This window comes from Phyllobates terribilis, unplaced genomic scaffold, assembly GCF_046119375.1.
Source record: "Phyllobates terribilis strain yellow unplaced genomic scaffold, ASM4611937v1 Scaffold_1__5_contigs__length_1240528914, whole genome shotgun sequence".
Lineage (NCBI taxonomy): Eukaryota > Metazoa > Chordata > Amphibia > Anura > Dendrobatidae > Phyllobates > Phyllobates terribilis.
Genome location: NW_027362761.1, coordinates 590,629,714 through 590,653,666, shown reverse-complemented (window position 1 = coordinate 590,653,666; position 23,953 = coordinate 590,629,714). Strand labels below are relative to the sequence as shown.

The 23,953-nt window shown below is 51.6% G+C and overlaps 1 protein-coding gene across 2 annotated transcripts in view; it reads left to right on the top strand.

Moving 5' to 3' along the window:
* The window catches only part of MAP3K1 (mitogen-activated protein kinase kinase kinase 1), a 38,767-nt gene extending 15,791 nt beyond the window's left edge, over positions 1–22,976 (top strand). The window contains exons 2-20 of one of the 2 annotated variants that reach the window (XM_073682168.1): positions 5,382–5,532; positions 5,857–6,051; positions 6,314–6,514; positions 7,930–8,046; positions 8,859–9,007; positions 11,190–11,311; positions 13,151–13,232; positions 13,313–13,502; positions 13,638–13,925; positions 14,004–14,125; positions 14,214–14,305; positions 14,512–14,701; positions 15,053–16,313; positions 18,592–18,744; positions 19,132–19,294; positions 19,374–19,505; positions 19,616–19,758; positions 19,836–19,967; positions 20,337–22,976. In XM_073682168.1, coding sequence (XP_073538269.1) covers positions 5,382–5,532; positions 5,857–6,051; positions 6,314–6,514; positions 7,930–8,046; positions 8,859–9,007; positions 11,190–11,311; positions 13,151–13,232; positions 13,313–13,502; positions 13,638–13,925; positions 14,004–14,125; positions 14,214–14,305; positions 14,512–14,701; positions 15,053–16,313; positions 18,592–18,744; positions 19,132–19,294; positions 19,374–19,505; positions 19,616–19,758; positions 19,836–19,967; positions 20,337–20,486 — 4,033 coding nt within the window. In that variant the 3' untranslated portion in view covers positions 20,487–22,976. Of the gene's footprint in view, positions 1–5,381; positions 5,533–5,856; positions 6,052–6,313; positions 6,515–7,929; positions 8,047–8,858; positions 9,008–11,189; positions 11,312–13,150; positions 13,233–13,309; positions 13,503–13,637; positions 13,926–14,003; positions 14,126–14,213; positions 14,306–14,511; positions 14,702–15,052; positions 16,314–18,591; positions 18,745–19,131; positions 19,295–19,373; positions 19,506–19,615; positions 19,759–19,835; positions 19,968–20,336 lie in introns of both variants that reach the window. The other variant, XM_073682160.1, reaches the window with a different exon arrangement.
* Positions 22,977–23,953: the final 977 nt, after the last annotated feature.

Here is a 23,953-nt window from a genome sequence, read left to right as displayed (position 1 = left end):
GGCCCCGCACAGCCCTCCATACAGTATAGTGGGGCCCCGCACAGCCCTCCATGCAGTATAGTGGGGCCCCGCACAGCCCTCCATACAGTATAGTGGGGCACCGCACAGCCCTCGATGCAGTATAGTGGGGCCCCGCACAGCCCTCGATGCAGTATAGTGGGGCCCCGCACAGCCCTCGATGCAGTATAGTGGGGCCCCGCACAGCCCTCGATGCAGTATAGTGGGGCCCCGCACAGCCCTCGATGCAGTATAGTGGGGCCCCGCACAGCCCTCGATGCAGTATAGTGGGGCCCCGCACAGCCCTCGATGCAGTATAGTGGGGCCCCGCACAGCCCTCGATGCAGTATAGTGGGACCCCGCACAGCCCTCGATGCAGTATAGTGGGACCCCGCACAGCCCTCGATGCAGTATAGTGGGACCCCGCACAGCCCTCGATGCAGTATAGTGGGGCCCCGCACAGCCCTCGATGCAGTATAGTGGGGCCCCGCACAGCCCTCCATACAGTATAGTGGGGCCCCGCACAGCCCTCGATGCAGTATAGTGGGGCCCCGCACAGCCCTCGATGCAGTATAGTGGCGCCCCGCACAGCCCTCGATGCAGTATAGTGGCGCCCCGCATAGGGGTGGCGGTTCTGGTGTTGCGGGCCCAATATAACCACCCTGTGAGCCAGATTTGGCCCACGGGCCGGAGTTTCACACGTATGATCTACACAGAAGGATCTTCTTCCTTCCTTGCTGTTTCTGCAGCCTGGGCCTCTGTCCTGTAAATATGACTTTGGGGCACGTGGCAGGTGGTGATTCCTTATGGAAATGAGGCGCTATTAAACTGTGCATGCGACTAATCGCCAGTGACTGAGCAGGAGGAATGTGACTTCACCCTGAGCATGATGGGACCACCGCACTGCATATCCCAGCATGCCCCTATGACCAGCTGCTGATTTCCAGGAACATTCCATTACACCGCGTGTCTCGCCACCGTCCACTTTCCGCGCGCAGCGATTCTGTCGCTGTTTTCTTGCCCTCGTTTCCTCTTGTTATTCGTGTGTCCCGGCCGTGAACTCACAATTATTATATTATTTTTTGTCCCTTCCCTCTTCACCTGGAGGTTGATCAATACTGTGAAGGCTCAGATCGGAGGCGCTGTATGTTCCCAGCCAAAGTTTCCATTTGTTTTTTGTCTTACTTTTTTTTGTTTTTTCCTTATTTGTTTGCAAGAATGGGTCTTTGTGCGTCTCGCTCCATAAGGGGAAGCCCTATTGTAAGTGTCTTCTGCTGCAAAGGTCACAAATGGAAAATCTCTGAAAAGACGGCAGCCTAAGAGGAAACTGGAGATTAGTAGTGCGACTTAAGACTTGAAAGACGAAAAGGCAGGTCAGGGGGTGGGAAAAGAGGAGAGCGCCCCGGCCGGGCGCAGGACTCCACGGATCTGGCTGATTAAGAAGCGGTGCATGAGTTAAGAGCTACAGAAAGGATCAAACGCTAAAGCCCTGACCACCTGCAATTAGAATTCCTTTGTGAAGGTTCAGGACAACTTCAAACAGGAATTTTTTTTTCTTTTTGAGCCAATTTAAAGCCTCAGGTCCCGCATTAACCTCTGTGCTGCCGGCGGAGCCCGCATTTTATCTCTGCACCATCAACGGCTCAATTGGTACAGTAATTTTCTTGGAGGATGTCAGGTCCCCTCTTGTGCACCAGCCTCATTAGTTAGTGCATTTTTTTGGGAAGGAAGAGAAGGGAGGGTGCACGATTGCCACTTCGTCCATGGTGGCCTTTCTTGTTTCCAGTGTGCCCCAAATGCAGCACATTCCTGTGAGATCCACGTGCAGAATTGTAGCCCAAGTCACGTTGTGTCCTTCCATAATGCTGCATCAGCATCGGCCCTGCCTCCGGCTCTGCGCGGGGCCCTGCCTCCGGCTCTGCGCGGGGCCCTGCCTCCCCATCCCAGACACCAACCCATCCTACAAGAGCCATTTTATTTCCTCAGCTTCTCGAAATCCCCACACCATTCCCACCTGCATGAGGCGAACAAAGGGGCTTTGTGGGAGAGAGAAAGTAAATTGTGCTCCTGTCACCTGAGGACAGCTGAACCCCGCTCCATTACGCTCCAGCTCTTCACATCTGCTTTTTGGCTATGTGCCCACGATGCAGAAATGCTGCATATTTTTTACGCTTCTCCCTGGCAGGAAAAACGCATGCGTTTTTTACATGTGTTTTTCCCGCCAGGTAGAAGCGTTTGTCAAGCGTTTTTGCAGCATTTCTGCATGTGGGTTGTCAAGAGCTTTTCCAAGCGATTTTAACATCACTTGGAAAAGTGCTTAACAACTTGGTCACACTATATAAATCCATGCAACCGTCATAATAGTTAAAAAAAAGAATAAGAATGGTAAAAAAAAAAAAAAAGATTATACTTATTTTCCGATGTCCTCCTGGTGTTTTCTCTGCCGCATCCGGTCTCTTGCAATGCTCGCGGTGGTTTGAAGGACCTGCAGTGACATCATTGAGTCATGTGACAGGTCACATGACTCAATGACGTCATGGCAGGTCCTTCACAACACCGCGAGCATTGCAAGAGACCGGACAAAGGGGAGAAAACACCGGGAGGACATCAGAAGGTGAGTATAATCTTTATTTTTTATTTTAAATTCTTTTTTTACAGTTTCTATGGTACCCAGGTCTGGATGACAGTCTTCTCTCCTCCAGGCCTTGGTACCATCCGCACATTGAACCGTGTGATACCCGCTTGCGCACATGTAGTGATGCGGATGTCACGCGATCCAATGCAAGTCAGTGGCGGCAATTACGCTGCGTGACCGCAAAATTAATGGACATACTGTGGATTTTTGAGTGCAGCATAAATGCTGCAGAAAAATCCACAGCATGGGCATTGACATTGCGGCTTGTCATTGGGGACCATGGGGGACGGATTACCAAGCGTTTACGCTGCGTAAATTCCGCAGCATAAACGCTTGGAAAATGCTTCGTGGGCACGCAGCCTTTCTTTTTCCTGTTGATTTCCAAAATGTGTGCTCCGCCTCCATGTAAGCACCGTCTCAATTTCTTTGTCTTGTCATGCACGCACGCTTTTTCGATTGGTTGGTTTTGTCCCCTCAAATGTTTGGCCTCAGTGTGCATATACCATACATGCGCATGCCATTGACTCCTCGACTGCATGGTCTCAGGCGTACGTGCGTGCACACCCCCTCAACTGCTTTGCCTCGGCATACTTCCTTCTCCCCTGCCAGGCGGATGTGCATTCTTGTGCACCCCACTCAGCAGGCTTGTGGTCATGCACCGCTTGGCGGGCTTGCATGCGTATCATCAAGCTTGCTTGTGTGCATGTCCCACCCCACTCGATGGGCTTGCTTGCGAACCTACTTGTGCGCCCCACTTAGCGTGCTTGTGTGCCCCGTTCGGCGGTCTTGCATGCGTATTTATGCGCCCCTCTCTGCAGGCTTGCTTGTGTTACATATTTACGTCCCCCACTCGGCCGGCGTGCGTGCCCCCACTCGGCCGGCGTGCGTGCGAACTTGCGCGCCCCACTTGCAGTGTATACCCCCTTCCCCCCCTCGGCTATTCGTCCTCAGACAGCCGTTCATCTGTGGCTCTCAGAATAGATGACTTTGCTGAGCCTCGCTGTCATGTGTCACATCGTGTCAGTGTATCGGTGCGGCCGGAGGCCTGACTTTGATGTGTGACTGCTTGGCTGTACATCGCTCGCTCCAGTTGATGTTCCCCCACCTCCGGTGGCCTCCGCTGAGTGCAGCTCTGCAGCACTTCCTCTTCTTGTGTTCCTCTGCCGTGCAGCTGTCCTCGCTGTGTTTTCTCTGTGCAGGAAGTCTGAGCAAGAAAGGAAAACAAAGTCGTCTTAAAAAAAGAAGAAAAAGGAAGCGGCGCTGCCATCTATTTCACTTTTTGTACTGTTAACCCCTGCACTGCTGCTGCTTCTACACGCAGCATGAAGCTCGTTGTTACTGCCATGTCAGCAGGGATCTGACTAATGCAGAGCGACACAATGTCACCCGCGGCTCAGGGAAAGCATCTGACCGTTACATAACGCTGCAGATAATCTGGATTATGTCCATTAAGTGCAGCAGCCGAGTCACTGCCGGGAAAAAGCAAACTGGTGACCTTAGGGCTGCGGACACACCGGACTTCTGTTGCTGGATTTTTACTCTTTATCTGCAGCCGGGATGAACACACACACAGTTGTATATATCAAAATCTCGGCGCAAGAGCATTTAGCCCCAGACTGGAGTATCTGTTCTTATTACTGTGCATGGAGTCCTCAGTTATTCCTCCTGGAAACTTATCACAACTAGGAGTCTCCTGCACACTGTGACACCGTCCAATCAGAAGTGACAGTGCAGGGTCACACCCCTTTGCCAAGGAGAATGGTAATGCCCAGCTGTCAATCAATTCATATGTTTTCAGGAGGCACAACAGAGGAACAGAGCAAAAAGATGCTCCAGAATTTGCTAAAACCGGCAGCAGTGGAGATGTGTCCTCTTTAACCCTACACAGCTGGGCAGGATGCCCCCAGAGCAGGGTGCCCCAGTGCACCAGCGGCTCTTATCCACTTTCCCGTCCCAGTTTATTGGAGGGAGATTTTCTGAGGGTTTCTCTCCCAGACGATGCTGTTCTGGGGCGGCCGGCCATATGCTGCATCTTCTCCGCGCTGTCCTTATTGTGTGTGATGCTCTTTTTACACCCCCCGAGGACGTATCAAGCACATATTTGGGTGCTCAATAGATTCACTGTTTGTCCGCGCAGCACACCCTGCAGCGCACAGCGGCGTGGGTGTCCTGGACAGGGTGGGGGGTTGTGGCGCAGCGTTTCTGCTCAGCTGAATAGATGTGTTTATCATTTCCTGGGAAAGTTGGATGATCTGCAGTGGATATGGCTTGTCTGAGTGAGAGAAAATACTGCCACTCCTGTCCGCAGGTTGTGTCTGGTACTGCAGCCATATTCACTGTAAAGTTGCCTGTGTTTTCTGGATGCGGGCCCGACTGGTTCTGGTTATTTCCGTCCTCCTGATGGATGTGACAAGTTTGGGTGTCTCGCTCGGACTCCACTGTAATGGCTTTCAGGAAGGTTTTGCCAAGTATCTACTTCTGCAGAGTGATCTGTCGGCCGCGTCCGCCTATATGGAAAGGTTATTGATTGCTCTGCAGCTCGGTCTCCTCCGCTTCCCTGCCATGCCCCCGCGGCACTTCTGCTCTAAAAAGCAAACAAGCAAATATCTGATGGTGCTGAGGACGAGGCGCTCCGGCCAGAGGGAGTTAATCCCCCAGTAATTGTCGTGTGAGGTGCCGGAGCCGGGCGTCGGGAGCTGCTCGGGACGTCCTGGGTACTCATGTCTCCATGTTTTATTTCTTCCTACAGCCGTGACATGGAGAATAAAGAAACACTCAGGGGGCTGCAGAAAATGGATGACCGCCCGGAGGAGCGCATGATCAGGGAAAAGCTCAAGGCCACGTGTATGCCAGCCTGGAAGCACGAGTGGTTGGAGAGGAGGAGCAGGCGAGGCCCTGTGGTAAGTGCCCTCTGGGGTCAGGAGTCTCCGTGCTCTGCAGCGACGTCCCACGTAGCGACCACTGACAAGCATTCTCATCATCAAAGCTGCAGCGAGGGCCATAGTCAGAAATAACAGCAGTTTACTGTCCCGGTCTCCTGCTGATCTTGCTGTTACCCGGCCTCCATTGATGGCATGTCGGGTGGGAATAGAGGCCATTCAGAGGAGCAGGGAAGGCCCGGCGTCTTGCAAATTTCCCCTGCGTATTTTTGCTCAGATTTGCTGCTGCGTTACCCTGTGTAAACCCGTCCTGATTTCTGTATTTATTTCTTTGCACTTTTGCAGGTTGTAAAGCCAATTCCGGTGAAAGCCGACGGCTCAGAGGCCTCCAAATCAGACTCCTCTGTGGAGGGGACGGTAAATGGGAGCGCACAGACGGTGAAGGGCCGGCGCAGTCCTTCTCCCAGCAGCTCCTCCAGCTCTTCAAAGTCTAAGCCAGAGTCTCCCGGAGTGCGGCGGAGAGGAGTGTCTCCGGTCCCTGTAAGTCCCTCCATGAAAGACTATTGCAGATGCATCTCATGACTGAAGGTCTCATGGGGTTGTCCTATTGGTGGCGACCCCATATAGATGATCAATCACACATGGTATACAACGTGTTGTCTACATTTACCTCCATGAGTTATAACCACAGTTTGTGGCGTTAATGAGCCTGGGGGCTTTTCCCATCAGCAGTCGCCCCTACATGCAGATCCGTTTCACGTGGTGTACATTCGCATAGAAACATCTTTTTTCTTTCTCCCAGTTTCAGAGCGGCAGGGTTACGCCGCCCAGGAGGGCTCCTTCTCCTGATGGCTTCTCGCCCTACAGCCCAGAGGAAACCAGTCGTCGCGTCAACAAAGTGATGCGAGCGCGGCTGTACTTACTGCAGCAGATTGGACCCAATTCCTTTCTGATTGGAGGCGACAGCCCCGATAATAAGTACAGAGTGTTCATCGGACCTCAGGTTTGTGTACCGGGTTATCATTGCTGCCATTTGTGAAAAGTTATAGAACTGATGGCTGATATGTGAGCAGTGCAAGATATAGAAGTATGACACATGCACTACTGCTATCCGAAGGCAAAACGTTCAACCTCTGTCTCCACATAGTAAATGGTGGATGAAAGTCCTGAACACTAATGACGCATCCTCCGTCTCATGGGCCTGACATCCATCCCTTGCACATGAGCTTTAACTTAATCCTCCTCCTCCAGGCTTCCCTCTGATCCTCCCCTCTCCTCCTCCAGGTTTTCCGCTGATCCTCCCCTTTCTCCTCCTCCAGGTTTCCCGCAGATCCTCCCCTTTCTCCTCCTCCAGGTTTCCCGCTGATCCTCCCTTCCTTCCCCCTCTAGGTTTCCCGATGATCCTCCCCACTCTCCTTCTCCAGGTTTCCCGCTGATCCTCCCCACTCTCCTCTAGGTTTCCTGCTGACCCTCTCTCCTCCTCCAGGTTTCCTGCTGATCCTCCCCACTCTCCTTCTCCAGGTTTCCCGCTGATCCTCCCCTCCTTCCCCCTCTAGGTTTCCCGCTGATCCTCCCCACTCTCTTTCTCCAGGTTTTCCGCTGATCCTCCCCTCCTTCCCCCTCTAGGTTTCCCGCTGATCCTCCCCACTCTCCTTCTCCAGGTTTCCCGCTGATCCTCTCCTCCCCTCCTAATGGGACAGATGTTGAAACTTTCTCCCCTAACAGTCAGAAGACCCTAAAACATTAGTGGTGGGCCGACACAATTTGCTTCCATTATGCTGGGATGTGGCGGCAACGTTGCAGTATTTGGCCATGCGCAGTTGTCACGGGGTTTCCCTGGTTTATACAGAAGTGAGTCTGTTCTGGTTCTGTGCACAGATTCGGCTCGGGTCGCTCGGCGAAATGTTTGGGCTCAGGTGGCGTGGACGCAGATTGCAGGTTTTTATTCTCCCTTGGGAATGTCGTCTGTGCGACGTTTCCTCTCCTGATAAATTATGTGCTTCATCGAGTCATGGGAAAACAAGTGTGTGCACACAGTGACTGCCCCGCGGGGCGGCACCGGCGCCTGATCTCCTGTACTCACCTCATGGGACCCGGCCTCTCCAATGCCAAATGCTCCAGGCGGCTCGGTCCCCGGCTGGTCAGCAGATCTGCGAGTACAGACAGATCTTCGTGTAATGCCTGCACTGTGCCGCGATAATGGACAGTCGTGACTACACACCATTATGGGGCAGACGCACGCCGTTATAAGCCCCTCGTCACCTGTAGGGATTGCTTGCTAGTATAGCCGTACTATGCAGAATAGCAGAGCTGTGCTACATGCATCAGTCGTGCTGTGCCGTGGGTCCGTGCCGTGTCCCCTGCTGTGCAGTATTATATCTTCCAAGATGACCTATAATTACGGCTTCTCTCTTGCAGACCTGCAGCTGCGGCCGCGGCACGTTCTGCATCCATCTCCTCTTCGTCATGCTGCGAGTCTTTCAGCTGGAGCCCTCGGATACGATGCTGTGGAGGAAAACCCTGAAGAACTTTGAAGTATGCAGCTCCTCTGCTCATTGTTTCAAGGAAATGATTGTATTGTAATTATCCTCCCCTCCCCCGTCCTGCGCTGAATAGGAAGGAGCTCTGGGAACTGGGGGTATAATTACTGCGCAGGCTGTGAAATGAGCTTCACGTGGAGCAAAGGAGGGGATTGTACTGTCCGAAAGTTACAGACCACGGCTGAGGACGAGCGCTGGACGCTCCATGTGCCGCCATACCATGCAGTGTATTTCAGAGAGATCCTTCCCTAGAAGCCGCATAATATGCTTCTCTTGGCCGTGTACTATGGCTGTCCTATGGTCTTAATCTGCACGCGTCCCACCTCTGGATTCACTGCCGATCCTTAAATGAAGGGGCGGGTGTCCTGCGGGGGAAAAACTGCAAAAGGCTGAAGTTGGTTCCTACCAGTCAAGTGGTAGCGTATCTGAAAAAATCACTTAACATAGGGAAAAATTCCTTAAAGAGCTTAATCCACTCTTGTATATTCATGGCCTATCCACGGGATATTATGGAAGAGGGACCAGAAGGGGAGCCCCCCCAACCATCTGACATGCATTTAACGTACAGGTTTGGGATACTCTTTAATGAAACAATCTGTCCCTTTAGCTCAGCTATGTTTCTCCGGCTCTGCTGCATCGCCTCCTGGTTTCCATCCTGTACTGACTCAGTGTTCCCCTTGTTGCAGTATCCTGCACTTTCACCTTTTTTTTTCTCATATTTCAGCCGCCCCATCTGATTTTTTCCTTGCCGAGCATCGTACAATCTTCAGTTATTTTCATGATTTTTTTTTATTTCTTTTTCGTCAGGTTGAAAGTTTGTTCCAGAAATATCACAGTAGACGTAGCTCCAGGATCAAAGCTCCATCTCGTAACACCATCCAGAAGTTTGTATCACGCATGTCAAACTCTCATACGTCATCCTCATCCACCACCTCCACCTCTAGCTCAGATATCAGGTTTGTACCGGATGGAGCGCCCCCCGCAGTGTGCGATGTGATTACTTGTGTCTGCGCTCATCTGATTTCATAAGAAATTCATTACATGACTTCTTACCTTTTATCAGATGCCTTTTACTTTGAGACCATTGAAACAAGTCATCCTTAAGGGGGTTTCCATTTTCAGGAAAGTGGCTCTACAGTAACAGAGCCAGCTCCTTTCCCTTCCCTGGGGTGCCCCGCCGGCTACGCGCCCTTCCCTGGGGTGCCCCGCCGGCTACGCGCCCTTCCCTGGGGTGCCCCGCCGGCTGCGCGCCCTTCCCTGGGGTGCCCCGCCGGCTGCGCGCCCTTCCCTGGGGTGCCCCGCCGGCTGCGCGCCCTTCCCTGGGGTGCCCCGCGCCTCTTCTCTGATTACACCGCTGTAGCCAATATCTGAGCTCAGCGGCTTGTACTGAAAATGCCAAGACCCTAAGCAGCAAGGAGACAACGCTGGACCCAGGGAAGGGTGGGGACCTGCTCTGTTTTAGGTGTTTGAGGTCCACTTTCCTGAAAGTGTAAAACCAATTTAATATCATGCGACTCCATTTCTTGTAAGGTGGATAGGTAACAAGTATTGATCATTGAAGGTGTGAAGACCCGGCGTCTTCCGTGGGCGTAACGCTACTCAGCCAACACAGGGTGAGGGTAAAACAGTGTGGCAATGCTTTATTGAACCACAAAGTGGGTAATAAACATATAGAACAGTCCCAGCAAATACCAAGATGGTACAACATTACACAGTCTCACCCTTCCTTCTCCGCCCGCCTTGGATATAACAGCTGCCACTTTGTAGACTTCCAGGGCCACAACCTCAACCAGTGGGCCCCCACAGAGAGAAGGTAGTGGCAAGCTTAGGAAGCTAGCAGTCCATCGAGGTACAAGACCAGGAGACCCGAGGCTCCCAACCTGGCCTCTCCGAGAGTTTCCATGGGGCCAGATGACCGGCAGGTCCCAATCTGGGTCTTCTCCGAATGTCTCCGTGGGTTGCAGCCGACTGGCGGGTCCCTCCTGGCAACTCCAAACAACATATCCATGGGGCCAGGTGACTTCTTCGTCTTCTCCTGGTCTCCCCAAAATGTATCCATGTCTCTCTGATGGTCAAATGGAGCAGATCCGTATCTTTCCTGTCAGTGTCGGTAACCTTAGACTAGAATTCTATTGAGTACAAATCTATGTCTCTTTGGTTAATGCCATGCTATCCATCTGCTGTCCTGAAGGATGTCTTTCATTCTTTTTGTAAAGTCTTTCTGATGCTCCTTGATTCTCCTTCCCAAGTCTGACTGCTACAGAAACGCATGTCCCTTCTGCTTCCCTGGGCTCAGCCCCCTGAATGCCAGAACTGCTCTCCCCCTCCCCCACCCAAAGCTAAGTGTGCATTAGTAGAGGTATCTTTCTCAGGTGACCTCATCGCTCCCTGTGGTGAAGGCTCCGTCGGATCTTCTTTCACAATGAACCTAGACGATTTTTGAACAATGGTTAGAGGTTCCTGAGATACTAATGAGATTAGTGGAATGCTGGACACTTTGCAAGTTACATTAGTGTACATAACCTGACGAGCAAGCAGAACATTAATAAAACTCAATAAGTTATTTCTCTTGGATTAACAAATCTAATCGTCTGGCTAATTAATATTTTAAGTTGTATCGTTACACAAGGGTTAACTAGTGAGACCCCTATTAATCACATGGGCAGGGGTCCCGTGTCTCCTGTCAGGGTGGAGCATCTGCGGCTCATACACGATGTATGGAATTGATGATAAATGTACTTGGATACCGTCGGTAAAGATCTACCGTTTTGTACCTGCAGCTCCTTTACAGATGTGTCTCCATGGTAACAGACAACAGTCCCTGTGTAGTCTGACCAGCACTTATTACAATAATAAGACATTAAGACAGATGAAACGGTGACTGCAGGATCTGACTACATAGGTTTTGTTGTCTGTTTCCACGGAGACACACAGGTCTGCAGAAAAGCTGTAGACCAAAAAAAGTGCACCTTTCCTCAGGTTGTGTGACAGTGACTGCAGGATGTCACATTTTCCTGCAGCATTGTTCTCTTATTAGGGGAAGGGGTGATGGGATTTCCCTCTCTTCCCCCCCGAATCAGATTTTTGCTGCTGATTGCACTTTTTTTTTTTCACACTCCTCATTTGTTTCCTCTTCAGCATAAAGGATGAAGATGAGCAGATGTGTCCGATCTGTTTGCTGGGGATGCTGGACGAGGAGAGCCTGACCGTATGTGAAGAAGGCTGCAGAAACAAGCTCCACCACCACTGCATGTCCATCTGTACGTCCCTCGCCCTGCGCATGACACTGAGGCACATACACCAGGCTGCACCGCTCACCCCCCGGCGGGATAGGGAGCCCACCATGTGTGTGTTTGGAGGATTGAGCACCTGCTTCATCATAAGAACACTAAACCTTAAAGCCAATTTCCACCTTTTTAACTGCAGGAGTTTAGATCTAGAATTCACGTGCTGGTTTATTTCTCATTATATCTTTATAGCGAGCCAGATTCTCTGCAGAGATAGGATTAAATCAGGACATTGTGAAGTCACCACTAGGGGGAGCACAGCAGCATACTACAGACAGTGTGCAGTGGGCTCCCCCTAGTGGTGGCTGCAGGCATAAAACTATCCATGCAGGGAATCCTGAGAGAGCGCTCGCTGCTGAAGGGATATAATGAGAAATAAATCTGCACAGACCTGACACAGGCGCAGTAATCATAATAAAAAGTCCTATTAAAGAAGTCAGTAATGTGGAGTAGCCATAGATAAACACCTGCGCTCAAGGGGACCGGGCTGCTGGGATATTTCCACAGATAAGTCGCAAATATACCACATTGTCAGTATAGTGCCTCCTTATGCTGCAGCGCTGCTCAGTGGAAACGTGTGATCTGCGTGCAGACGGCGCCATCTAGTGGCCACATTCATCATTGCGCTTGAATTATTCCTCACTGGAATTAGATGTGGTGGGAATAAATGCTCTCAGGCCGACTGTGCAGAAGTAGATGTACGAGGCGGCAGCTAGAAAGTCACCACTGATGTTACACGATAAATGATCACTTGGTGGCTGATCACTAAATCATCTGCTTGTGCGTTACCTTTTGGGCGCCACTGATTTAAGAGGCCCAAAAACCCAGGACTAGGACCACCCAGCTACTAAGACCACAGCGGCCCATTACTACCTGGCAACGAATATCGGGAAACTTGGTCCTGCCGTGTCCCCCCCCCCCAAGTTTTGCCGATATTTGGCAAAAATCCTGCTTAGGTCCTGCACCATCACATTCACTATTAATACATGTGCAGTTTTAACCCCTTCAACATGCAGACATTTTTTTATGTTTTCTCTTTCCCTTATAAAAGCCAAAACGTTTATTTTTCCGTCCCCGCCGGTGTTCTGTGGGACGAGTTGTAGTTTTTTTGCGACGTTCACTTTGTAGTAAAAACGACCCGGTAACTTTGTCCAAAGGGTCAGTAGCTAATTTATATAGAGTTTTATACTCCGCTACTTTATAAGTATCAGAGCGTGTTTTATTGCATTTATCGGGGTCTTTCTGACGTTCTGATCTGCAATACTTATTGTAAAATTACCCGTCTAGGAAGCCGCGGCTTTGCATCGAGCAGGGGAATTAAAATTGGCTTTTAACGTCGCCTTCATGATTGATGGTGCCGTCTAAGGGGTTAAACCGATGAGATTGGAGCTCGCTTTGATCGCAGCAGTTACTCAGTTGATGGCTGTATAAGACACCAATCACCCACCGTGCATGGAGCGGGTTCAGCTTCTGAGCCCCCTCTGTACATGTAGTGTGGAAGTCGCCAAGGGGTTAATGGTTCTCAGCCCTATGGAGCGCTCACAGACTAGATGAGACAAGTGGCCGCGCCCGATGAACCCCTTTGTCCTGCTTTACCCCCTCAGGCCCAGCATCAGGCGTTACACATTGCTTCAGTGTTTCCTGACATAAAGCTCAAATCCTCTTAGACGTCGGCTCCGGTTCCAGAAATGTTGCTCTTACTATTTGCTACAGATGACTAGTTCCATTAGTGACCAGTGTGAGGCGACGCAGAGCTGCTGGTAATATGGCGGCCTTGGGCTCTCACTTACGATGTTCTTGTCTCTACTTTAGGGGCAGAGGAATGCCGGAGAAACCATGAGCCCCTCATCTGCCCCCTCTGCCGCTCCAAATGGCGATCTCAGGACTTCTACAGGTCAGTGGCCATTTCGGGGGACGCCCTCACCACTGGGGGCCGCCGGCATCGTGGCTGATATTTGTTCTGTCTGTTAGCAGTCACGACCTGCCGGGGTCGGTGGATTCTCCCCCCATCATCCGCGCTGCACAGCCGCCGCCCCTTCAGCAGCAGCCGACGCCGACAGCTGGATCCCAAAGACGATCCCAGGATCCCAATCTAAACCTCACTCATTATGGTGTGCAGCAAATTCCTTCCTCCTATAAGAGCCTAGCCGAGCCGTGGATCCAGGTATTGTGGTCCTTATGGACGTCACGTCCCATCTTGTCTTATGGGACGATGCCCCATTGTGGCTTCATTGATGAACTGGTTGTGAACCTGGAGTGATGAGTTAACCCCTTATTGGACAATGATTTTTCCTTCTAGGTTTTCGGCATGGAGCTGGTCGGCTGTTTGTTCTCCCGGAACTGGAATATCCGAGAAATGGCGCTGAGGCGGCTTTCGCATGACGTCAGCGGGGCCCTGCTGTTGGCGAACGGTGAAAGCACTGGAACGTCCGCCGGCCCCGGCAGCACCTCGGGCAGCTCCGTGCCGCTCTCTGCCGGCGGCTCATCTCAGTCCAGTGTCTCAGGGGACGTGGTGGTGGAGGCGTGCTGCAGTGTGCTGTCCATGGTGTGCGGAGACCCCGTCTACAAAGTCTACGTTGCTGCTTTAGTAAGTGTCTCCTACGTGAAATTCCTTTGTGTTTTCTCCCACTTTAATCCCCACTAACCCAGAACATCCCGTCTGTAGAAAACCTTGCGGGCCATGTTGGTGTACACTCCCTGCCACACCACGGCTGAACGCCAGAAGCTGCAGCGACTTCTCAACCCCGTGGTGGAAACCATTTTGGTCAAGTGCGCAGACGCCAACAGGTGATGTATAGCAGGGGGTGGGGGTTCTGGTATTTATGGAGGAAGATGTGGCGAATCTCATAAACTTACAGCATATTATCTCCTGCAGCCGCACCAGTCAGCTGTCGGTGTCCACACTGCTGGAACTATGCAAAGGGCAAGCCGGAGAGCTGGCGGTGGGGCGAGAGATCCTCAAGTCAGGTCAGTAACCATCCCCTGCTCGTGGGTAAAGCCACGCAGTATGTGAGCCTACCCTAGTGATGGAATCTGACCCTCGTGTTCAGCAGTGAACGGGCGCGTTACCATAGGACAGTACACAAGTGCACACGTCTCTGCGGTCATAACGTTGTCAGAACCGCTCGCTTCTGATTTTCTTCAATAACCTGTGACTTTCCGTGGGGTTTCAGGCTCCATCGGCATCGGGGGTGTGGAGTACGTGCTGACCTGCATCCTGGCCACCCAGCCGGAGTCCAACAACTGGCAAGCGTTACTGGGCCGCTTGTGTCTCATCGACCGGCTGCTGCTGGAATTTCCTGCCGAATTTTACCCCCACATCATCAGCGGAGACATCGTACAGGCAGACGCCACCGTGGAGAGGTATCTGGGGCGTTGTGTACCATTCTATGGGGGGTGCAGGGGCAGCAAGGACACCGGGCCCAAAGGCTCCTAGACCACAAGGATTAGGATGTCACCATTTTGCAGTCCAGGAGCTTTATGTTCTATGAAACGTCACATTTAACCCATTCACAAGTCTCCACTGTACCCAGACAAGGGCAGGAGCTCGGTGGTGCCAGTAATGGGGAGTCCTGCCCTGGAGGACATGTTGCATTGCACAGGATTTCCATTGGTTTCTGCAGGTGTCATGCAATGCTATGTGGCCCAGTCCCCATTACAAGACCCTCGGTGTCCGTGCTGCACGACTGACACCTTTCTTTCTTTCTCCTGTAGGTACAGGAACCTGCTGTCCTTGCTGAATTTTGCATTACAGTCCATTGACAATTCGCACTCGATGGTTGGAAAGCTGTCTCGCCGAGTGTTCCTGAGCGCGGCGCGAATGGTGGCTCGAGTCCCCCATGTGTACGTCAAGCTGCTGGACATGTTAAGTGCCACGAGTTCCACACATTACACCCGCATGCGGAGGCGGTTAATGGCCATCGCTGAAGAAATGGACATAGTGGAAGTCATTCAGCAGGGACTGGAAGACGCACAAGCCTTCGAGAGCCGGCGGGAAGCTTTTGTGCAGCCACCGGCCCCCGCAAATTCCCCCGTCACCTCACAGAGTAATTCCCCAGAACATACTATGCAGCTATCAGGGAAGGACGTCAGTGTCTCAAAAGCGGCTTGCAGCCCGGTGGACTTGGCCGAGACCCTAGAAGTTCTGTCCTTGGCCCCTCCTGTGTCCTCCGCACCAACCGAACAACCAAAGCCCGCCATCCAGACGAAACGCAGACCGCTAAGTCAATGCTTGAACTCTCCCTCTTCCTCTCAGCCCCATTCTTTATTCCAAATGCTGCCTTCCCCTTCCTCCGCCCCTACTGGGACAGCTGGCCCTGTCTCAGATGTCACTAAACCCAAACCTCAGGGATTTGCTCCCTGTAAACTTTCCTCCGCTTCCCCTCAGACTCAGAGGAAATTCTCTCTTCAGATTCAGAAGCACACGGGGGGCAAAGAACCTGAAAAACTCTCGCCCGTCTTCACCCAAGCTAGACCATTGCCCTCTCCTCAAATACACAGGCCAAAACCATCCCGGCCCACGCCGGCGGACATGGGCAAAGCCGGAGAATCTCCGAAAGGCAACTTGACTCTGGAGCTAAATGTCACCCACTGTGATAATGGGGGTAGTAGTAGCAACGCTGTTATACCCAGCGATCACACTGTGTTCACCCCTGTAGAGGAGAAGAGCCGCCTGGATGCCAACACCGAGCTCAACTCCAGCATGGAAGACCTACTGGAAGCCTCCATGCCTGCGTGCGACAGCACCGTCACCTTCAAATCTGAGGTGGCCGTCCTGTCGCCGGAGCGGGCGGAGATCGATAACACGTACAAGGAGGACGTCAGCCATAATCAGAAGTGCAAAGAGAAGATGGAAGCCGAGGAGGAGGAGGCACTGGCCATCGCTCTGGCCATGTCCGCTTCTCAGGACGCCCTGCCGGTCATCCCACAGCTACAGGTGGAGAATGGGGAGGACATCATCATCATCCAGCAAGATGTAAGTGTTCAGCGCTGAGGGGTGGGAAGGGGGTACATGTTGTACACCCCTACACGGGGTCCGGCCCACGCGCCCCCAGGTCTCTATCCTCTGGCTCTGGGAATATTTATATAGCGCCATTGATTCCATGGCGCTGTACATAAGGGGTTACATACCAAATACAGATATCACTTCCAGTAAACTAACTAACAATGATAAAATGGTACAGAAGGAAGAGGACCCTGTCCTTGCGGCTTACATTCTGCTGGAACGGGGAAGGAGACAGTAGGTTGAGGGGTTGCAGTAGCTCCGGTGTTGTTGAGGTGGCAGCGGGGTCATGGCAGGCTGTAAGCTTGTTTGAAGAGATGGGTTTCAGGTTCTGTCTGAAAGATCCGAATGTGGCGGATAATCGGACGTGTTGAGGCACAGAATTCCAGAGGATGGGGGGTATTTGGGAGAAATCTTGGAGGCGTGAGGAACGAATAAGTGTGGAGGAGAGGAGGAGGTCTTGGGAGGACCGGAGGTTACGTGAGGGAATATATCGGGAGATTAGTTCAGAGATGTACGGAGGAGAGAGGTTATGGATGACTTTGTAGGTCAGTGTTAGTAGTTTGAACTGGATTCGCTGGGCAATTGGGAGCCAGTGAAGGGATTTGCAAAGGGGAGTAGCAGAGGAATAGCGAGTCGAAAGATGAACTAGTCGCGCATCAGAGTTAAGGATGGACTGGAGGCCACAGAGGAGGATGTTGCAGTAGTCGAGGCGGGAGATGATGAGGGCATGCACAAGCAGTTTAGTAGAGTGAGGGTTGAGGAAAGGACGGATTCTGGAAATATTTTTGAGCTGGAGGCGACAGGAGGTGGCGAGAGCTTGGATGTGGGGTTTGAAGGACAGGGCAGAGTCAAGGGTTACACCGAGACAGCGGATCGCCGGTACAGGGGAAAGTGTGATGTCATTTATTTTGATAGAAAGGTCAGGTGGAGAAGATACGAGAGCTGGAGGAAAAATGAGTTCAGATTTGTACATTGAGCTTGAGGAAGCAGGAGGAGAAGGAGGATATGGCTGCTAGACATGCTGGGTTTCTGGACAGCAGAGAGGTGACGTCTGGGCCAGAGAGGTAGATCTGGGTGTCATCAGCGTACAGATGGTACTGGAAGCCATGGGATTTTATGAGCTGTCCCAGGCCAAGGGTATAGATTGAGAAGAGTCCTAGAACAGAGCCTTGAGGGACTCCAACAGAGAGGAGGTGGGGGAGGAGGTAGCGTGGGAGTGGGAGATGCTAAATGTGCGGTTAGAATGGTATGAGGAGATCCAAGATAGGGCAAGGTCTTTGACGCCAAAGGAAGAGAGGATCTGTAGTAGGAGGCAGTGGTCAACTGTGAGGACAGGTCTAGAAGGAGCAGTATGGAGAATTGTCTGTTAGCTTTGGCTGTAAGTAAGTCATTGGTGATTTCGGGCAGATTCGGTGGAACGGTGGAGGCTGAAGCCGGATTGTTGATTGTCGAAAAGGGAGTTGGATGAGAAGTGAGAGGAAAGTTCAGCGTGAATGTGTTGCTCAAGGAGTTTGGAGGCAAATCAGAGCAGCGACATGGGGCGGTAACTGGACAAGGCGGTTGGGTCGAGGGATGGCTTTTTGAGGATGGGCGTGATTGTGGCATGTTTGAAGGCAGCGGGAAAGGTACCAGAAGTTAGTGATAGGTTGAAGAGATGGGATGAGTGTGGGGGTGAGGTTGGGGAGGAGATGGGATGGGGTCGAGTGCACATGTGGTGAGGTGTGATTTGGAGAGGAGACGAGTAAGGTCTCTTTCCGTGATGTTGGAGAAGGTGGTTATAGGGGTAGGGAAATGGTGTGGAAAACAAAGGGGTTGTGGTGGTCGGACATTAAAGATTTGCTTTGTTTGGTCGATCTTGTTTTTGAAGTGTGTAGCAAAGTCCTCAGCAGAGATGACTGAGGTCGGAGGAGAGAGTTAAGTGTTGAATAGCTGTTTGGGTTGTAGGATAGGGAGGATATGAGGGTTGTGAAGTAGGCCTGTTTAGCAGAGGTGAGGGCTGATATGAATGCGAGTGTTGCTTGTTTGAATGCAGTGAAGTCATCTTGCGAATGTGTTTTCTTCCAACGCCGCTCTGCAACCCTTACTGTTGCTTTTATGACCTCTATTATAATGGAAGTCCTGATCCCCGGGACCACAGTTGTCGGCCGGTCACAACCTCTCACAGCTGCCGGTTCCTCTGTTTTCTTGGGCGATTTTGTTCTACCATCAAATGTGACCAGAAGCCGCCATTGTGCTCTTCTCCTCACAGACCCCGGAGACGCTGCCCGGACATACCAAAGCAAAGAACCACTATCGGGAGGAGGTGGAATGGCTGAAGGGGCAGCAGATCGGGCTGGGAGCCTTTTCCTCCTGCTACCAGGCCCAGGACGTCGGAACCGGCACCTTGATGGCTGTTAAACAGGTGAGCCGCTGCGCCCAGATCAGCGGCTAAACATGGAGGCTCACATCCTGGGTGATGGTACAACTCTGTGCCTGGTGGATATGGGTCTATACGTGGAGGGTCGTGCTTGTTGCCTGGCATGTCTATGGCTGTGCCCGGCGGGTCGTGGTCTGTGCCCATTGAGTCTGCAGCTGCACACTCTTGGTCATGTTTTCCGTACTTGGAGATCGCAGGGTTTGACCACCTGGAACTGATGGGTCCGGTGTTCCACTCCTTGATGTTGCTGCACGCTTTGCTGTTCCTTTGCACTGGGGGATCCTGCATAGATCTATGTAATCAAATATCCCATGGGATGGGAATGGCCGTCCCCCTATCATCATTGTTGTACCTCTCTTCTGCCTCCTGCAGGTCACCTATGTCAGGAATACATCCACCGAGCAAGAAGAAGTGGTGGAGGCTCTGCGCGAGGAGATCCGCATGATGGGTCACCTCTGTCACCCAAATATCATCCGGATGTTGGGGGCCACCTGTGAGAAGAACAACTACAACCTGTTTGTGGAGTGGATGGCAGGTAAGAAGGGTCCTGGCCCCCGCGGGCGGCTCATCGGGCCGTGATCCTGGAGCTTCTGACCTTCTGCTCGTTCTTCCAGGCGGATCTGTCGCTCATCTGCTGAGCAAATATGGAGCCTTCAAGGAATCTGTGATCATCAACTACACGGAGCAGCTGCTGCGCGGCCTGGCGTATCTGCACGAGAACCAGGTCATCCACCGAGACATTAAAGGTAAAGTGCTGGCGTATAATGGGGGTTGTAGTCCACAATGTAGCATGTAAACTCATGAATAGATCTGACCATCGTCCTACAATGTGTCGCCATCTGCTTGGTTCTTGCAGGCGCCAACCTACTGATAGACAGCACTGGACAGCGGCTGCGCATCGCTGATTTTGGAGCAGCTGCCAGATTGGCCTCAAAGGGCACCGGCGCTGGGGAATTCCAGGGGCAGCTGCTGGGGACCATCGCATTCATGGCACCGGAGGTAATGGGCGCGGCGTCGGCACACTAAGTACACGGTGGTCACTGCCGGCACCGTCTCATCATGTAATGTCTCTCCAGGTGCTGCGGGGGCAGCAGTACGGGAGGAGCTGCGACGTCTGGAGCGTCGGCTGCAGCATCATAGAGATGTCCTGCGCCAAACCTCCATGGAACGCAGAGAAGCACTCCAACCACCTCGCCCTCATCTTCAAGGTAAGGAGCCGGGGGTCCCCAGCTTCACGCATGGTTGCACTCCACACACTCCCTCTCCACATACAGACAGCAGAACAGGTATAGATCCAGTGCAAAGTATGGGGGAGTGGCAGATCATTAACTTGAATGGCTTGAGCAGGAGTGATCAGGGCTCGGCTCCGATCGCTGCTGTTCCAAGCAGAAGCCGCTGTATAACAGACACCCGGTGTAGGATGGACTGTTACCGCCTACAATGGATGGGGTAGATCATGTGATCGCTGGGGATCCAGGATGTCACGTGGGTCGGTGATGTCATTGGCCTGAGGTTGTGAATGTGATGACATCACAGGTGGGATAACTCACGTTTTTCTGTTTTTATTTTGCATTCAGATTGCGAGTGCGACCACCGCCCCGACCATCCCGGCTCATCTCTCGCCCGGTTTACGGGATGTGACCCTCCGATGTCTGGAGCTTCAACCTCAAGACCGGCCTCCATCCAGAGAACTACTGAAACACCCGGTCTTCAGGACGAAGTGGTAGAGAAGCTGCAAGGCTGTCGTCTTCCACGTGCTACTGATCCCGTGGGGGGTGCATTACCCAGCACTGCCCCGCCGCAGACATGTGCTCCATGCAGCCTCCATGCCCGGGGGCCTCGGGCCCGAGTCCAGGCTCAGTTCCAAAAAATGAGGGCGTCGTCTTCCTGTTTATTTATTTTACGTGAGAATCGCGTCTCTTGGAGCGAGCGTCAGACGGCGGCGAAATCCGGGGGGTGACCGGAGTGACAGCGCGCGGCCATAGAGGCGACTGCAATGTGTAAATACTGTCCACACTGTACAACATCCGACAACCTGCCGACAACTCGCCCCCCTGTGCTCTACAGCTACAGAGCTGAAGGTGACGTCATTTCATGTGTTTTTGGGGAGGGGGAATTTTTATCACTTTTATTTTTTTTAAACTCCGTAGCAAATATATTTCCCTCTGAGAAGAGCAACCTGGAAATTGTAACGATGAAAGCCTGATTTGTTTTTTTTTTGTTTTTTTTTTCTTCAAGCCCTACTCGTAGTCTTAAACCCCCATGCTTTACACTGAAGCTCATCCTATTCAAGTTGGCTCTGCCCCATAGAAAGGATGAACTAATGATCATCTGGTCTGTCTTCTCTCTGCCCAGTGATCTGCTGCACCCTAGAGGTAAAGTGTGGCACAACACTGCAGCCATTCCTTCTTACAGAACTGTTGTCGATATGCCCTAATAAGTCATAAAGGGGCTAGTTTCATGATACAGCCCTATAAGTGTTGGCTATAATGAGGTCATATTATCCAAAATACATCTCTTGTGACGGACATGGATGCTTCGGTGTCTGTCCCCCATGCTTTACCCTGCAGCAAGATAGGCTCTTGTGTATAAGGCCTTCCTTTCTGGAGAGGTGACTGCCATTGGAGTACATGGCACCACATATACGGAGCCCGTCCCAAGATATGCTGTACATTGCGCTGCACAGACTTGTTTAGGGGGGCGTTAGTTGCTTGATTTCCAGGTTGCTCTGCAGAGCGAGACCCTCGGTGCACATCTCCTTTCTGTTGTGTCGTGTCTTGGTTAGGACGGGGTTCACAAGTTTTTCGGGTGACTCTTCTTCTTGCACGGATCTGTCTCAAACCAAATCACAATGATTGACTTGACTACGATCTGTTATGTCTTTAATATGCCAACTTGCTGCTGGTTTCCTTCTGTAATACACGAGGATCACAACACGCTGTTTATGAAAACTCTGCGCCACCCTGTCCACAGGTCGTCACAGGTTGTCTCCCTCTGTCGCGCGCTCGTCTCCCTCTGTCGCGCGCTCGTCTCCCTCTGTCGCGCGCTCGTCTCCCTCTGTCGCGCGCTCGTCTCCCTCTGTCGCGCGCTCATTAGATCCAACAACACCTAAAGCTGGTGGGCAGCACCGCAGCCATCGCTCCTGTCACTACCATTGCTCCTCCTGTCACAAATGTGACTGCAGGAGGTAGAGAAGGGGCAGTGCGGTACGGATCGCCTGTGGGCTGGGTGTTGCCCCCTCGGCGTCACTCACGCGTACTACTGAAGGAAAGCAGCTGCCTCGTCGTTCCGATCAATCCAATGATTTTAACTCCTTGGAAGCCAGGTGAGGTTGTTGCACAACGAAAAAGAAATCCAGATCTTCTGGAACTCAGGATCAGCTCTCGATAAGCTACTGTCCGTCTCAGCCGCTGCTGCCGAGAGCGCGCTGAAAATGGCGTCAATGTGAATTTTCGTGACACCGGACATTCCTTTTCGTGCGACAGACAAGCAAATTCCAAAGAGTTAAAGTGACTGTTCCTTAATGTGAAGTCTCGTAGCTCTGACTGTCTTGTACTTGATTCCTATATATATATATTATGGTCTTGCACTCTTTCCAATGTACTGGAAGATGGATCGTTGTGGCCGCTGCCCCTCCCCCGCCTAAATCAGTATTACCCCCTAGATCTCCACTCCTCCAGGGCTTGCGCTTCGTTTCCTCGCTTGCCGCCATTGTGGTTGTGTTGTTTTTTTTTTTATGCAGATTTTGGTGTAACCTTCTCTCCTTTTGGATCAAAGCTGGACTGCGACCGGTGCCGGGCGGAGATTAATGTTACTGGTACTTGTGAGTCTGTACATAGCGCTCCTGCTCCGTGTGATTTCAGCCTCTACTACCTCAGGTCTCCTATAGATTTTCTTCTACCAAAGTTTTGACTATTTTTTTTTTTTGCTGTATGACTGATTCCTAAGACTTCCAGGGCTCAAGGGCTAAAAAAAAAAGAGAAAAAAAAAAAAAAAAAAAAGTCTCTTAGCACCTTAAACTGTGCAAGCGAAATGTTGCCGAAATCTCTGGGTTAAGATGAAAAAGTTTAAATTTGGCTTCAATGTATCCAATGTTATTTTAAATATATCGAGATATTTTAATTATTAAAGGTTTTTAACCCGTGAAGCGATTTTTCTAGCATTTGTACGGATTTCTGGCGTTCTTGTCTTTATAGTAAATAAAAGTTTTGAAGAAACTTCTGCGAGTTGTCTGTGTGCACGGCGGCCAAGCATCGTACATAGCGGAGCCGCCCAACGTCTACAGGGAAGGGGTCTGCATCTGCTCCACCATTACTAGCCCCCTCAGGTCCAGTAGCAGAACAGGAGCAAAATTCTGCCATCCAGACACCGGGAAAAGTTGTGAAACTTCAGCGCAACGGATGATTGTAGGAGCAGCTGCTTTGCTTCTGTTTCCTTTAAATGACCTGAGACCCCCACAGATCACTCAAAAATACCGTGGCTCGTGGGCCGCTCCTGGCTCGTGGGCATCCATACTCAACTGAGTGTACTCTTGTCTTTCCTGAGCTGCGCACCACTTGGTGTTTTTGATCAAAATCTGAGGGGTGGGGGGTTCAGATCCCCCCCCCCCACCCATGAATTATTTGCAATTAAAATTACGAAATATGAAAAATATTTTTAAATAAACAAAGATATCACTATACACCTTGTCTGTACAGCCGCTGGGCCTGAACAAAGCCATGCTTTATATACTGCCTGTGCCTTTAATAAAACTTAAAGGGGTTTTCTAACCTTATGATATTGATGACTTATCCCTTTAAATAAGATCGGTGGGGGTCCGACACAGACACCCTGCCCCCCAACGGAGCAGCTGCTGTCCGCTTTAACAGTGAACAGATGCAGAGCAGCATTGTGCTGTACTCTTGTGGTCATTCTCAGTACTGCAGCTCAGCTCACATTCACGTCAATAAAAGCTGAGCTGCAGTACTGGGAACGGCCACTAGACTGTACAGAGCTGAGCTTTTTGGAGTTATTGGTGGGGACTCCAGAACTGAGACCACCACAGATCTGATTTTGATGCCCCATGCTATGGAGAGGTCATCAATCTCATAAGGGTGAACAACCCCTTTAAATCCCAAGGATCTTAGTTGAGTGCTGTCTCTGTTCTCATAGAAACCCCTGGGGTGAAGCTGCCGCTGAGGGTCTCTCCATTCTG